The 14,869-nt window shown below is 61.3% G+C and overlaps 1 protein-coding gene across 12 annotated transcripts in view; it reads left to right on the forward strand.

The window, feature by feature from the left end:
* Window positions 1–14,869, forward strand: part of AFAP1 (actin filament associated protein 1) — a 173,848-nt gene that overhangs the window by 75,838 nt on the left and 83,141 nt on the right. For all 12 annotated transcript variants that reach the window (XM_089325161.1, XM_089325224.1, XM_089325157.1 and 9 more), the window contains one exon: window positions 4,493–4,601. In XM_089325161.1, coding sequence (XP_089181287.1) covers window positions 4,493–4,601 — 109 coding nt within the window. The remainder of the gene's footprint in view (window positions 1–4,492; window positions 4,602–14,869) is intronic.

The raw sequence follows: 14,869 nt of genomic DNA on the forward strand, positions 1-14,869 counted from the left end.
AACAGTGAAGATTAAAAAAACTGCAGTAAAACACACGTAACCTAGAGTTTACCTTTGTGAAGTGTACAGCTTGGGACAAAGCAGGGTAAGCCGCTGCTCGCAGCACTCCCGTGCGGGAAGGCTGATCCAAGTCCTGGCTCCTCCGGCTTCTGATCCAGCTTCTTGCTGACAAGCCTGGTGGGGGCGGCGAGGGCTCACGTGCTTGGGTCCCTGCCACCCGGAGGGAGCCTGGGTGGAGCTCCTGTTTCCTGGCTTTGGGGGCCCAGGCCCAGCTGCTGCCATCGCTTGGATGATGAGCCCCAGATGGAAGGTCTCCCTCTGTCCCGCTCCCTCCCTCCTCCTCTCGCTCTCTTTCTCCCTCTGTCTTTCTCTCTCACTCTGCCTTTCAAGCTACATCTTAAAGAAGCGTGCAGCTCAGCGGCGTTAAGCAGACCGACAGTGCCGTGCAGCCGTCGCCACTGTCCACTTCGGGAACGTCTGCGTCTGTCCCTTTCAGGCAGCAGGGCCCTGTTCCTGCATCTCCGCCGCTTTCAGCAGCGCCGTTTCGCTGTCTCTGTGAGACACTGAGGTTCGATGCCGGCCGCCCTGCCTTCTGGTCGCGTGTCGTCCTCGGTGTGACGGCACTGCCGTTGTATCTGACAGGTGAGCTTTAAGGCTCTCGGGATTGTGTGACAGAATCAGACATTTCTCCAGTTGCAGTGTTGAGACCGAAGCCCACGTCACACAGCAAAACCCCTGCTTGCCCTGGGGAGCCGGACGTGGTCCTTCCGTGGATGTGAGCCGTCATGTTCCTTCCTTTTCGCTGACTTTCGAGGACCTCAGAGCGTGGTCTCAGCATCCGATCCTGGCGGCGTTTTCGTCTGAGATGCGTCCTTTGGCTGCGTTCCAGACGTGCCCTGTGCGCGCTGCTCTTGGAGTGCTTGGCCTCTGCGTGGCTGCCTCTCCCGATGGAGAAGGACGAGAGAGACACGGCCGCGGGGCCGCGGGAGCTGGAGAGACTTAAGGGATGTTTTCCAGTGCGGCCGGAATGCAGATTAAACAGTGATCAGAATGGAGTGGGTGTAATTTGGGTGAAGGGTTCTGTTTTGCCAAGAGTACTTACCCAAGATTCTTGGTGTTGGTATTGAAACCATTTATTTCAGTTTAGGCTATAAAATGTTATTAGCCATTGAAAATTACTTCCCCTACCCCTCGGTCCCCATCAGCGGCACGGGAGGCCCAGGCTGTGGTGCGCGCTGTGGAGGGGCCCTGGGGTTCTCGTGTCAGTCAGAAGAGGGCCCTGCTGACTGTGACAGATGAGAACTTGACCCAACCTCCTTATCCCAGGTTAGATATTTGGCTGTTCCTCTAGGCATAGTCTAACCTCTGCCACAGATGAGCAGGCTGCGCACGCTGCCGTCTGCCCAGGGTCAGAGTCCCCACATCTCGCTGTCTGGGCTTGTCTTTCTCAGCTAACAGCAGGTCTTGCGGTTCCTTGGTGTTTTTGTGTCGAGGACCAAGGACTAGATTGGGGTAGGAGTAAGGGAAGGTGTTGCTCTCCTGTCGTCCTAGTCTGCTCTGCCACCTGCCGCGTCAGGTGCTGAGGGACATAGCTGGGACAGGGGCGGCCCAGGGTCCGTCTCAGCCTCCGCTTCCGCCGTTAGCGCTCACTCTGGCCCACCTCCGCGGCCCCGCTCATCAGCCCATACATAGTGCATGCCGCTGGGCAAGCTCTTCAGCCATCCCAGTCTCTGTCTTTACTTGCAAAATCATTTTTTTTAAAGATTTTATTTACTTGAGAGGCAGATTTACAGAGAGAGGGAGAGACAGAGACAGAGACAGAGAGAGGGAGAGAGAGAGAGAGGTCTTCCATTTGCCGGTTCACTCCCCAAAAGGCTGCAACAGCTGGGGCTGGGCTGGTACGAAGCCAGGAGCCAGGAGCTTCCTCCGGGTCTCCCACACGGGTACAGGGGTCCAAGGACTTGGGCCATCTTCTACTGCTTTCCCAGGCCATAGCAGGGACCTGCATCGAAACAGGAGTAGCCGGGACAGGACCAGTGCCCATATGCGATGCCAGTGCCTCAGGCGGAGGCTTAGTCTAACTCTGCCACAACATCAGCCTATGAAGTCATTCTTTAAATACTTAAATGTGGGTGTTACTCTCTGAAGGAGAGAGAATCCGTGCAAAGTATCCCAGAATGGTGTCCCAGTAGGCAATGTAACTACTGTTACATTGTTGGAATAATAGTGATAACAGTAACTACTACTGCATTTATGCCATAAAATTGTATAAAATAATAATTTATTATTGTTATTAGAAGACTTCTCTGTGAGGCTTTTTCTTCAAGTAGTGAAGGTGGAAACTTTTTGTTCCAGACAAATGGGAGTGAAGCTCTCGGCCGGTGCTGTGCCGGCGCACACGGTTTTGCCGGGGATTCTGCTGTGGCTGCCTTTGTCGCCCAGCAGGTGCCGTGTGGAGTCCTCGGGGCTGTGGACAAGCTCTACCTTCCCGACGCTTCCGTGCAGATGCAGCGGCGTGTCTGAGCACCTTCCCCTCAGCGGTGTTTAGGTGGCTTTCGGTTTTTTGCTGAAGAAATATTTTGAATATCCTTATGCTTTTCCTCTCGATCGAGTGGGGTGTGCTTCTAGAAGTGGAATCACTGGGTGTGGGGCTGTCTCTCTGAAAAGGCCGTACCAATGGGGTCTGAAAGTTCTGTCAGGGATCCCAGCAGCCACGGGAGCAAGCTCTCTGCATAGCCGGAGCCTGGAGAAGGGAGTCTGGGCTGTTACTGGAGAGGCCTCTGTGTGAGTCAGCTGCAGCGCTGCCCAGGACGAGTGATCTGCCGTCACCTCGCTGAGGGGAGGGGCTCCCGCCTCTCCAGGGAAGACTCCCCGTGAGTCTACCGCTCTTCCCAGAACGCACGCCTGGCGCGGGCTCCTTGACCGTGGCCGCGCCGAGCCTGCTGTGTCAGGTTCCGTTCCGAGGACTCCGCGGCGTGCCGGGGCCTGTCTGCTGCCCTGCGCTGGCCCTCGTCTGCCGGAGGTGGCGTGGGCTGGGCGTGCCGTGGGTGGGTAGTCACTCACGGGCCTTCCTGCCTCTGAGCTGAGTTACACGGAGTGGAGTGATGGAGTCGCACGTTCTAGAGTGCTCACAGAAACATCCCAGGATTCCATCGGGATGTTGCTCTACCGAAACTAGGTCGGTCTTTGTCTTGTTCATTCTCTGCGGCATGCCTCTTCCGCTGTGTTTGCTGGACGTGTGAAACGGGCAGGCGCGGGTAACAGAAGGAGAGCACGTGAACACTGAAAGCGGCGGGAACCGGCTCTCGCTCACTGGCACCAGTTCTGAGCGGGCTGTGCTGTTCGGAGGTCCACAGGGCGTTTGTGAGATGGAAGGTGGTAGAACGTGTGCCGTGGAAGAGTCCGTGTGGATCCGTGGATGCAGCCGAGAGCCACGCAGGTGGCAGGACGCGGGCTGTCTGTCCCTTCGCCGGCAGAGACGAGTTCTCAGAGGGACGCGGGATGGGCTGAGTTGGAGCCAGCAGGGAAGTTCAAGAACTTAGGCGGCCTCAGCTGTGCCTTGCAGGCTGCGCGCAGAGGGCGGAGTGAGCCCCTCGCCGGTCCCTATTCTGAAGTCAGGGCTTCAAGGCCAGAGGACGCCTCTTTTAGAGTTTGCCAAGTTGTGCTCTGATTGGTTTTATTCTATTTAATTTCCACTGAGTTATTTTCATTCTATTTGAGAGAGGGAGGGTTAGAGATGGAGATCTTTCATGCACTGGTTGATGCCTGCGGCACACAGGCCTGGGCCGGGCCACAGCCAGGAGCTGGGTGCGCAGTCCTTGTGGGTGGCAGGGCCCCCAGTACTTGAGTCACCACAGCCGCCACCCAGGATGTGCATAAGCAGGAAGCTGGACCGGAAACAGAGCAGCCAGGGCCCTCCCCCGCACCCCGGGATGGGATTGGGCGCCTTTGTTGCCTGCCAAGCACCCCCCAGCTGATTGGCTTTGACAAGGATCGGTTTCCCTCCTGCGCCAGAGAGTCATTCCGCGTTTCGTTTAGAGTGGTTCCTAGGGACTTTCTTCTCTTTCCTGGAGATCTCCTAGGACTTCGTAGGAATATCGTGAGAGTGAGCGCCAACTTTACCCGCTAATCCGGCCCGGGTAGATGCGGTGCTTACAGTGTGGTGGGCACCGAGCAAGGACAGCCCTGTGTCCCGGGAGCTTCGCCCTCTGCGGGCGCTGGGCCGCAGAGAAGAATCGGCTCTGGAGATTCCTGGGGGAGCCGAGGTGTGCGGGCTATTGTGGGCCTGTCTGCCCCCGAGGGGCTACGTGTCTCAGCACCGCATGGGAAGAGGACACGCAAGGAGACGGTGCCGTGTGCTGGCGGCGCTCCCCGGAGGGGGCGAGCCTGGCGGGCTGGCCGCAGGAAGGGGGGCTCCACGGGGGACTGCCGTCCGGCCCCTGCCCGGGTGGAGCCGGCTGCTCACGCTCACGCTCCTCTCTGTTCTCCTCAGCCTCCTGACAGCGGGCCTCCGCCCCTGCCGACTGCCTCGCTCCCCGAAGGCTACTATGAGGAAGCTGTGCCGCTGAGCCCCGGGAAGGCGCCGGAGTACATCACGTCAAGTGAGTGCAGGCTCAGGAGCGTCGAGGGCGCCGCTGCCTGTCGGGTTTGCGGGGGCGTGGGGCGCCCTGAAGCCCCGCGAGACATGGGGCCGTGACCGTGCGGGGGCTTTGAAAATCTAGAGGCCCCGATTCCCACACCCGCGGTCTGCGGCCTGCTGTGGAAGCCAGGTCGGCCACTGAGGTGCGTTCTCTTCACGAGAGGAGCAGCTTCCGTGGCGTTTCCATGGGTGCCGTGGCCCCCACCATGCTCCCCCCGCCCACCCCACACACATCGCTCAGGCTGCGCGGGCTTCCCTGGGGCTGTCTGCTGGCTTGAAATGACTGCACAAAACAGACAGCACCTCAGTCAGACTATGGTTTGCTTAGTTTTTTGTTTTTGTTACAGGTTTTACTCCAGTTTTTTTGCTTAAGTTGCTGTGCAGGTGGCTCCAGGTGACCGTGTGCTGGTGGCCTGGGCGGTGCCTGTCTGTGACCCACAGGTGGCCGTGTGCTGGTGGCCTGGGCGGTGCCTGTCTGTGACCCACAGGTGACCGTGTGCTGGTGGCCCTGGGCGGTGCCTGTCTGACCCACAAGTAGCTGTGTGCTGGTGGCCCTGGGCAGTGCCTGTCTGACCCACAGGTGTGGCTGAGTGCTGTCTGTGACCCACAGGTGGCTGAGTGCTGGTGGCCCTGGGTGGTGCCTGTCTGTGACCCACAGGTGGCTGAGTGCTGTCTGTGACCCACAGGTGGCTGTGTGCTGGTGGCCCTGGGCGGTGCCTGTCTGACCCACAGGTGGCTGAGTGCTGGTGGCCCTGGGCGGTGCCTGTCTGTGACCCACAGGTGGCCGTGTGCTGGTGGCCCTGGGCGGTGCCTGTCTGTGACCCACAGGTAGCTGAGTGCTGTCTGTGACCCACAGGTGGCCGTGTGCTGGTGGCCTGGGCGGTGCCTGTCTGTGACCCACAGGTGACTGAGTGCTGGTGGCCTGGGCGGTGCCTGTGACCCAGCTTTGACGTTTGCAGGAAGACCACCATGCCAGCATTTCCTGCCCCTGTAGCTGTCGCTGGGGTTTCCTTAGGAGTGATTGTGTCCCGCCCCTCGCCAGCCTCTGTGGGGCCGTGCGCTGTTGTGTCACAGACGCTGGGCTAGGCTGGCTGCGCACTGTCCCCTCAGGGAGCCCTGCCTGCTTTCTTAAAAACGGCAGTGGATCGGTGGCAAGTGAGTGCTGCTTGTCGTCACAGGGCTTCCGCCCGTGAGCGGTCGTGCCACACGTCTCACCCCATCCGTCTGCGTGTGGAGGTGCCCCTCCATGCCGGGGCCGCCACCGCACAGAGACTGTGCCAGCGAAGCACAGCCTGACTTGCGTGTAGGAAGGGGGTTGGCGCCGGCGAATCCTCCGGGCGTGTCTTTCCGAGCGGAGGGGTCACGGCGGCCAGGCAGCTGGGCGTGCCGTGGGGACAGGGCCCTCCAGAGCCCCTGCAGCGTCCCTGGGCAGCCCGAGCGCAGCGCCCGTCACTGTTCCCTGCGCTGAGAGAGAGGGGGAGGCTGGTCCTGGTCCTGGTTAGGAGACTTTGCAGTTTTCGGTTTTTGAGATCCATAAGAAACTTTTAATTTTCCTTCATTTAAGAACTACTTGGTGGCAAAAATGCATTCAAGTGATTTCTTTGTTAAAGATGTATTTATTTATTTGAAAGTCAGAGTTACATGGCGGGAGGAGGGGAGAGAGAGGGAGAGGGGAGAGATCTAGCTTCCGTTTTCTGGTTCACTCCCCGAAAGGTCACAACGGCTGGGGCCGGGCTGGGTTGGGTCAGGCCAAAGCTAGGGCCCGGAGTTTCACCTGGGCCTCCCCGTGGGATGCTGGCGGTGAAGGCAGTGGCTTTACCCGCGACACCACGGCTCTGGTCCCCATTCAAGTCATTTCTAAGCGTGAGGTTTTTAAGATGATAGCAGGCTAACCAGGAAGCACAGAGTTAAATGTCCTGATGTAATTCAGAGCTCCCTCCACCCTCCCGGCCGAGCCGGATTCGTTTCCCTGAGCGGAGGCCGTGCTGGTGAGTCACCTGTGTGACCTCTGTGACCTCTCACCCCGTCAGCCCTCTCACTGAGGAGAGTGAGCACCCGTGCAGACAGGGTTACGGTGACTGAGCGGAGAACCTCACTGGGCGGGCTGTAGGCACGCAGTCACACAGACCCACTGTGCGCCCATTCCTCGCAGACACAGTGTGTGCCCATTCCTCACACAGACCCACTGTGCGCCCATTCCTCACACACACTGTGTGCCCATTCCTCACAGACCCACTGTGTGCCCATTCCTCACACACACTGTGCGCCCATTCCTCACAGACCCACTGTGTGCCCATTCCTCACACACACTGTGTACCATTCCTCACAGACCCACTGTGTGCCCATTCCTCAAACACACTGTGTACCATTCCTCACAGACCCACTGTGTGCCCATTCCTCACACACACTGTGTACCATTCCTCACACAGACCCACTGTGCGCCCATTCCTCACACACACTGTGTGCCCATTCCTCACAGACCCACTGTGTGCCCATTCCTCACAGACCCACTGTGTGCCCATTCCTCACAGACACACACACTGTGTGCCCATTCCTCACAGACCCACTGTGCGCCCATTCCTCACACAGACCCACTGTGTGCCCATTCCTCTCAGAGCCACTGTGTGCCTGTTCCTCACAGACCCACTGTGTGCCCATTCCTCACACACACACTGTGCCCATTCCTCACAGACCCACTGTGTGCCCATTCCTCACACAGACACACTGTGTGCCCATTCCTCACAGACACACACACTGTGCGCCCGTTCCTCACACACACTGTGTGCCCATTCCTCACAGACCCACTGTGTGCCCATTCCTCACAGACACACTGTGCGCCCATTCCTCACAGACCCACTGTGTGCCCATTCCTCACGCACACTGTGTACCATTCCTCACACAGACCCACTGTGCGCCCATTCCTCACACACACTGTGTGCCCATTCCTCACAGACCCACTGTGTGCCCATTCCTCACACACACTGTGTACCATTCCTCACAGACCCACTGTGTGCCCATTCCTCACAGACACACACACTGTGTGCCCATTCCTCACAGACCCACTGTGCGCCCATTCCTCACACAGACCCACTGTGTGCCCATTCCTCACAGACCCACTGTGCCCATTCCTCACACAGACACACTGTGTGCCCATTCCTCACACAGACACACTGTGTGCCCGTTCTCACAGACCCACTGTGCGCCCGTTCCTCACAGACACACTGTGCGCCCGTTCCTCACAGACCCACTGTGCGCCCGTTCCTCACAGACCCACTGTGCGCCCATCCTCACACAGACACACTGTGCGCCCATTCCTCACACAGACACACTGTGTGCCCGTTCCTCACAGACCCACTGTGCGCCCATCCTCACACAGACCCACTGTGTGCCCATTCCTCACACAGACCCACTGTGTGCCCGTTCCTCACAGACCCACTGTGCGCCCGTTCCTCACAGACCCACTGTGCGCCCGTTCCTCAAGACCCACTGTGTGCCCATTCCTCACAGACCCACTGTGCGCCCATTCCTCACACAGACCCACTGTGCGCCCATTCCTCACACAGACCCACTGTGCGCCCATTCCTCACAGACCCACTGTGCGCCCATTCCTCACACAGACACACTGTGCGCCCATTCCTCACACAGACACATTGTGTGCCCGTTCCTCACAGACCCACTGTGCGCCCGTTCCTCACAGACCCACTGTGCGCCCGTTCCTCACAGACACACTGTGTGCCCGTTCCTCACAGACCCACTGTGTGCCCATTCCTCACAGACCCACTGTGCGCCCATTCCTCACACAGACACACTGTGCCCATTCCTCACAGACCCACTGTGCGCCCATTCCTCACACAGACACACTGTGTGCCCATTCCTCACAGACCCACTGTGTGCCCATTCCTCACAGACCCACTGTGCACCCATTCCTCACACAGACACACTGTGCGCCCATTCCTCACACAGACACACTGTGTGCCCGTTCCTCACAGACCCACTGTGCGCCCGTTCCTCACAGACCCACTGTGCGCCCGTTCCTCACAGACCCACTGTGCGCCCGTTCCTCAAGACCCACTGTGTGCCCATTCCTCACAGACACACTGTGCGCCCATTCCTCACACAGACCCACTGTGCGCCCGTTCCTCACAGACCCACTGTGCGCCCATTCCTCACAGACCCACTGTGCGCCCATTCCTCACACAGACACACTGTGCGCCCATTCCTCACACAGACACATTGTGTGCCCGTTCCTCACAGACCCACTGTGCGCCCGTTCCTCACAGACCCACTGTGCGCCCATTCCTCACAGACCCACTGTGCGCCCGTTCCTCACAGACACACTGTGCGCCCGTTCCTCACAGACCCACTGTGCGCCCGTTCCTCACAGACCCACTGTGTGCCCATTCCTCACAGACCCACTGTGCGCCCATTCCTCACACAGACACACTGTGCCCATTCCTCACAGACCCACTGTGCGCCCATTCCTCACACAGACACACTGTGTGCCCATTCCTCACAGACCCACTGTGTGCCCATTCCTCACAGACCCACTGTGCACCCATTCCTCACACAGACACACTGTGTGCCCATTCCTCACAGACCCACTGTGCACCCATTCCTCACAGACCCACTGTGCGCCCGTTCCTCACAGACCCACTGTGCGCCCGTTCCTCACAGACCCACTGTGCGCCTGTTCCTCACAGACCCACTGTGTGCCCATTCCTCACAGACCCACTGTGTGCCCATTCCTCACACAGACCCACTGTGCGCCCATTCCTCACACAGACCCACTGTGTGCCCATTCCTCACACAGACCCACTGTGTGCCCATTCCTCCCACACCCTGTGTGCCCATTCCTCACAGACACACTGTGCGCCCATTCCTCACACAGACCCACTGTGCGCCCATTCCTCACACAGACCCACTGTGTGCCCATTCCTCACAGACCCACTGTGCACCCATTCCTCACAGACCCACTGTGCGCCCGTTCCTCACAGACCCACTGTGCGCCCGTTCCTCACAGACCCACTGTGCGCCTGTTCCTCACAGACCCACTGTGTGCCCATTCCTCACAGACCCACTGTGTGCCCATTCCTCACACAGACCCACTGTGCGCCCATTCCTCACACAGACCCACTGTGTGCCCATTCCTCACACAGACCCACTGTGTGCCCATTCCTCCCACACCCTGTGTGCCCATTCCTCACAGACACACTGTGCGCCCATTCCTCACACAGACCCACTGTGCGCCCATTCCTCACACAGACCCACTGTGTGCCCATTCCTCACAGACACACTGTGTGCCCATTCCTCACAGACCCACTGTGCGCCCATTCCTCACACAGACCCACTGTGTGCCCATTCCTCACACACCCTGTGTGCCCATTCCTCACAGACACACTGTGTGTCATTCCTCACACAGACCCACTGTGTGCCCATTCCTCACACAGACCCACTGTGTGCCCATTCCTCACAGACACACTGTGTGCCCATTCCTCACAGACCCACTGTGCGCCCATTTCTCACAGGCACACCGCGCGCCCCTCTCAGTGTTCTGCGCACCATGCCCCTCTCATTGGTCGCCCGCCGGTCCCGGCAGTGCTGGGCGCTCCGTGCCGTGAGGAGGAGCGGGCTGTGGGGACGGCGCGGGCAGCACGGCTGGGGCCTGCCGCCCTGCGGTGCCTAGAGCGCCTTGCCGCTCTGAACGCCTGAGCCCGAGCTCGGCAGCGCAGGCCACAGCTGCTCTTGGGGTCCTGGCTGCCGCGTCCAGTCTCTGCTGGGCCGCCCGTCGGCCGCCGCTGGGGGTTCCCGAGAGAGAAGTCGTCGTCCTCCAAGGACGCCTCCCTGTGCCGCAGATTCCTGGGGCCTCCGTCCTGCCGGCCGGCTGAAGGCATTGCTGTTGATTTCTGGGGCGGCCGGCGTTTGACGGGAGCAGCAGAGTCTCAGTGGGAGGAATGAGGAGGTTAGTCCGGAGCTCAGAGCTCACGCGCACCCCGAGCCGTGCGAGCTGACAGGCGGCGGTTCCTGGGCAGCGGGGAGAGACGGGTTGAGTCTGCACTGCATTGCCGTCGCGGGGGCTCGCACAGGCCGACCCCGTCTGTCTCTGGTTCCCTCCAGAGTCAGACGACCTGCAGCCGGCACTGGTGCCTGGTGCCCTGGAGTTGTGCGTGCCCCTGTCCAAGGGCTCCACGGCCTCCCAGGAGGAGATCCCTGGCAGCCGGGGAGCTCTGAGCCCCAGGGGAGCCTGCTGGTCAGAGGCCGCGTGTGTGAGCGGCAGGGTGCCCCGTGCCGACCTCGGGCGCAGCCGGCGCTGCCTTCCCTCCTCGCAGAGCCTCGCAGACTTCCCTCGTGGCCGCCCCGTCCCGGCTGTATGGGAGGGAGGGTCATGGCCTGCCCCGTCCCGGCTGAACGGGAGGGTCATGGCCTGCCCCATCCTGACCGTATGGGAGGGCTGTGGCCTGCCCCGTCCTGGCCGAATGGGAGGGCCGTGGCCTGCCCCGTCCTGGCTGAACGGGAGGGTCGTGGCCTGCCCTGTCCTGGCTAAACAGGAGGGTCATGGCCTGCCCCATCCTGACCGTACGGGAGGGTCATGGCCTGCCCCGTCCTGGCTGAACGGGAGGGCCATGGCCTGCCCCATCCTGACCGTACGGGAGGGCCATGGCCTGCCCCGTCCTGGCTGAACGGGAGGGCCATGGCCTGCCCCGTCCTGACCGTACGGGAGGGCTGTGGTCTGCCCCGTCCTGACCGTACGGGAGGGCCGTGGGGTTCTGGCTCGGCTAAGTCGATGCAGTGCTTTCTCAGCTTCAGTTCTTGGGGGGGTTTTGGCTTCAGATTTAGATTTTATTTTTGCTTTCCGATTTTCAGTCCCCCATGCCCACTGCTTTTCGGTCCCCGTCCCTCTGCACTCAAGAGCCACTCACTGAAGTGCTCCTGTGACTTTGGGGTGAGGGCCTGTGCCCACAGGAAGTGCATTGCGTAAGACAGGTGCCGTGTGGAGGTGACCCCTGGCTGCTCCGGCCCGCAGAGAGCTCTCCCGGTTCCTGCCTTTGAGTCTCACATGTTCCTCTGAGAACGACAAGATTGGCTTACGGGCGCTGCGTCCCAGAGACCTTAAACGACCCGGTGCCCGAGGCTGCCTCGCGGGGTTGCTGCAGGAGTGGGCGCTGTGGGTCAGGGGGTGAAGCCGCTGCTTGGGCCGCCTGCATCCCGTCTCGGAGTGCCTGGATCGGGTCCTGCCTCCGCCTCAGATCCGGCTTCCTGCCGGCGTGCCTGGGGAGCAGCAGACGATGGCCATGGACTTGGGAGGCTCAGCTGGAGCTCTTGGCTCCTGACGTCGGTTTGGCCAAGCCCTGGCTGTTACGGGTACACGGGGAATGACCGAGGGGACGGAGAGCTCTCGTTCTCTGTTGCTGTGCCTTTCAAATAGTAACAGTGATGATAGTTAAAGGTTATCAAAATGTATACTATGAAGAAAAGCGTGGCTTTCAATTTTTTTAGTGCCAAAATAAGTGTATTTGTAAAGTTCTGTTTTCCGTGAGCTCCTGGAAGTCCCAGGTGTTTCTCTAGCGTGAGGGCAGAACGTAGCCAGACTCGCTGCCCAGAGTGTCAGACCACTTCTGTACTCAGAACTTCCCGGCGGCCTTGCCTGGCTCGCGAGGTCCCCAGCCCCTGTGGTGGTTACCCACTACCTGTCCCCCGCTGCTAGCTGCCCCGCGCCCCCGACTCTGCTGCCTGCACCTGGCCTAGTGCGGAGCCCATGTGGGTGCGCACGCTGGTCCCCGCTGGCGGGCACCCCGACTCCTGCTGTGAGCCGGCACGGAAGCCTGAGGAGCGCCCCCAGGGCCCGCTGGAGCTCAGCCGGAGCAGGTGTGTTCCCCCGGAGCCGCCTGTCTCCTGCCTCCCCCGCTCCGTATAAAGAAGGTGGACACGGTCTGTGTCTAGCAGGCAGTGAGTGCTCCGTGAACTCCTGCTCAGTGAGCAGAGGCTGCCTGCCCGGCTGATGGTGAGGTCACTCCATGCCCGTGTGGCGCTGATGGTGAGGTCACCCCGTGCCCCGTGTGGCGCTGATGGTGAGGTCACTCCGTGCCCGTGTGGCGCTGATGGTGAGGTCACCTGTGCCCCTTGTGGCGCTGATGGAGAGGTCACTCCGTGCCCGTGTGGTGCTGATGGTGAGGTCACCTGTGCCCCGTGTGGCGCTGATGGAGAGGTCACTCCGTGCCCCGTGTGGCGCTGATGGAGAGGTCACTCCATGCCCTGTGAGGCGCTGATGGTGAGGTCACTCCGTGCCCCATGTGGCGCTGATGGAGAGGTCACTCCGTGCCCCGTGTGGTGCTGATGGTGAGGTCACTCCGTGCCCGTGTGGCGCTGATGGTGAGGTCACTCCGTGCCCCGTGTGGTGCTGATGGTGAGGTCACTCCGTGCCCGTGTGGTGCTGATGGTGAGGTCACTCCGTGCCCGTGTGGCGCTGATGGTGAGGTCACTCCGTGCCCTGTGTGGTGCTGATGGTGAGGTCACTCCGTGCCCGTGTGGCGCTGATGGAGAGGTCACTCCGTGCCCGTGTGGCGCTGATGGTGAGGTCACCCCGTGCCCCGTGTGGCGCTGATGGAGAGGTCACTCCGTGCCCGTGTGGCGCTGATGGTGAGGTCACTCCGTGCCCGTGTGGCGCTGATGGTGAGGTCACTCCGTGCCCGTGTGGTGCTGATGGAGAGGTCACTCCGTGCCCGTGTGGTGCTGATGGTGAGGTCACTCCGTGCCCGTGTGGCGCTGATGGTGAGGTCACTCCGTGCCCCGTGTGGTGCTGATGGTGAGGTCACTCCGTGCCCGTGTGGCGCTGATGGTGAGGTCACCCCGTGCCCCGTGTGGCGCTGATGGAGAGGTCACTCCGTGCCCCGTGTGGTGCTGATGGTGAGGTCACCCCGTGCCCCGTGTGGCGCTGATGGTGAGGTCACCCCGTGCCCCGTGTGGTGCTGATGGAGAGGTCACCCCGTGCCCCGTGTGGCGCTGATGGTGAGGTCACTCCGTGCCCCGTGTGGCGCTGATGGAGAGGTCACTCCGTGCCCTGTGTGGCGCTGATGGAGAGGTCACTCCGTGCCCCGTGTGGCGCTGATGGTGAGGTCACTCCGTGCCCCGTGTGGCGCTGATGGAGAGGTCACTCCGTGCCCGTGTGGCGCTGATGGTGAGGTCACCCCGTGCCCCTTGTGGTGCTGATGGAGAGGTCACTCCGTGCCCCGTGTGGCGCTGATGGAGAGGTCACTCCGTGCCCCGTGTGGTGCTGATGGAGAGGTCACTCCGTGCCCGTGTGGCGCTGATGGTGAGGTCACCCCGTGCCCCGTGTGGCGCTGATGGAGAGGTCACCCCGTGCCCCGTGTGGCGCTGATGGAGAGGTCACCCCGTGCCCCGTGTGGCGCTGATGGAGAGGTCACTCCGTGCCCCTTGTGGCGCTGATGGAGAGGTCACTCCGTGCCCGTGTGGCGCTGATGGTGAGGTCACCCCGTGCCCCGTGTGGCGCTGATGGAGAGGTCACCCCGTGCCCCGTGTGGCGCTGATGGAGAGGTCACCCCGTGCCCCGTGTGGCGCTGATGGAGAGGTCACCCCGTGCCCCGTGTGGCGCTGATGGAGAGGTCACCCCGTGCCCCGTGTGGCGCTGATGGAGAGGTCACCCCGTGCCCCGTGTGGCGCTGATGGAGAGGTCACCCCGTGCCCCGTGTGGCGCTGATGGAGAGGTCACTCCGTGCCCCGTGTGGCGCTGATGGAGAGGTCACCCCGTGCCCCGTGTGGTGCTGATGGAGAGGTCACTCCGTGCCCCGTGTGGTGCTGATGGAGAGGTCACTCCGTGCCCCGTGTGGCGCTGATGGTGAGGTCACTCTGTGCCCCGTGTGGCGCTGATGGAGAGGTCACTCTGTGCCCCGTGTGGTGCTGATGGAGAGGTCACCCTGTGCCCCGTGTGGTGCTGATGGAGAGGTCACCCCGTGCCCCGTGTGGCGCTGATGGAGATCACCCCGTGCCCCGTGTGGCGCTGATGGAGAGGTCACTCCGTGCCCGTGTGGTGCTGATGGAGAGGTCACTCCGTGCCCGTGTGGCGCTGATGGAGAGGTCACTCCGTGCCCGTGTGGCGCTGATGGAGAGGTCACTCCGTGCCCGTGTGGTGCTGATGGAGAGGTCACTCCGTGCCCGTGTGGCGCTGATGGAGAGGTCACTCCGTGCCCGTGTGGCGCTGATGGAGAGGTCACTCCG

This window comes from Oryctolagus cuniculus, chromosome 2 (assembly GCF_051225735.1).
Source record: "Oryctolagus cuniculus isolate XC-2025 breed Fujian yellow rabbit chromosome 2, ASM5122573v1, whole genome shotgun sequence".
Taxonomy (NCBI): domain Eukaryota; kingdom Metazoa; phylum Chordata; class Mammalia; order Lagomorpha; family Leporidae; genus Oryctolagus; species Oryctolagus cuniculus.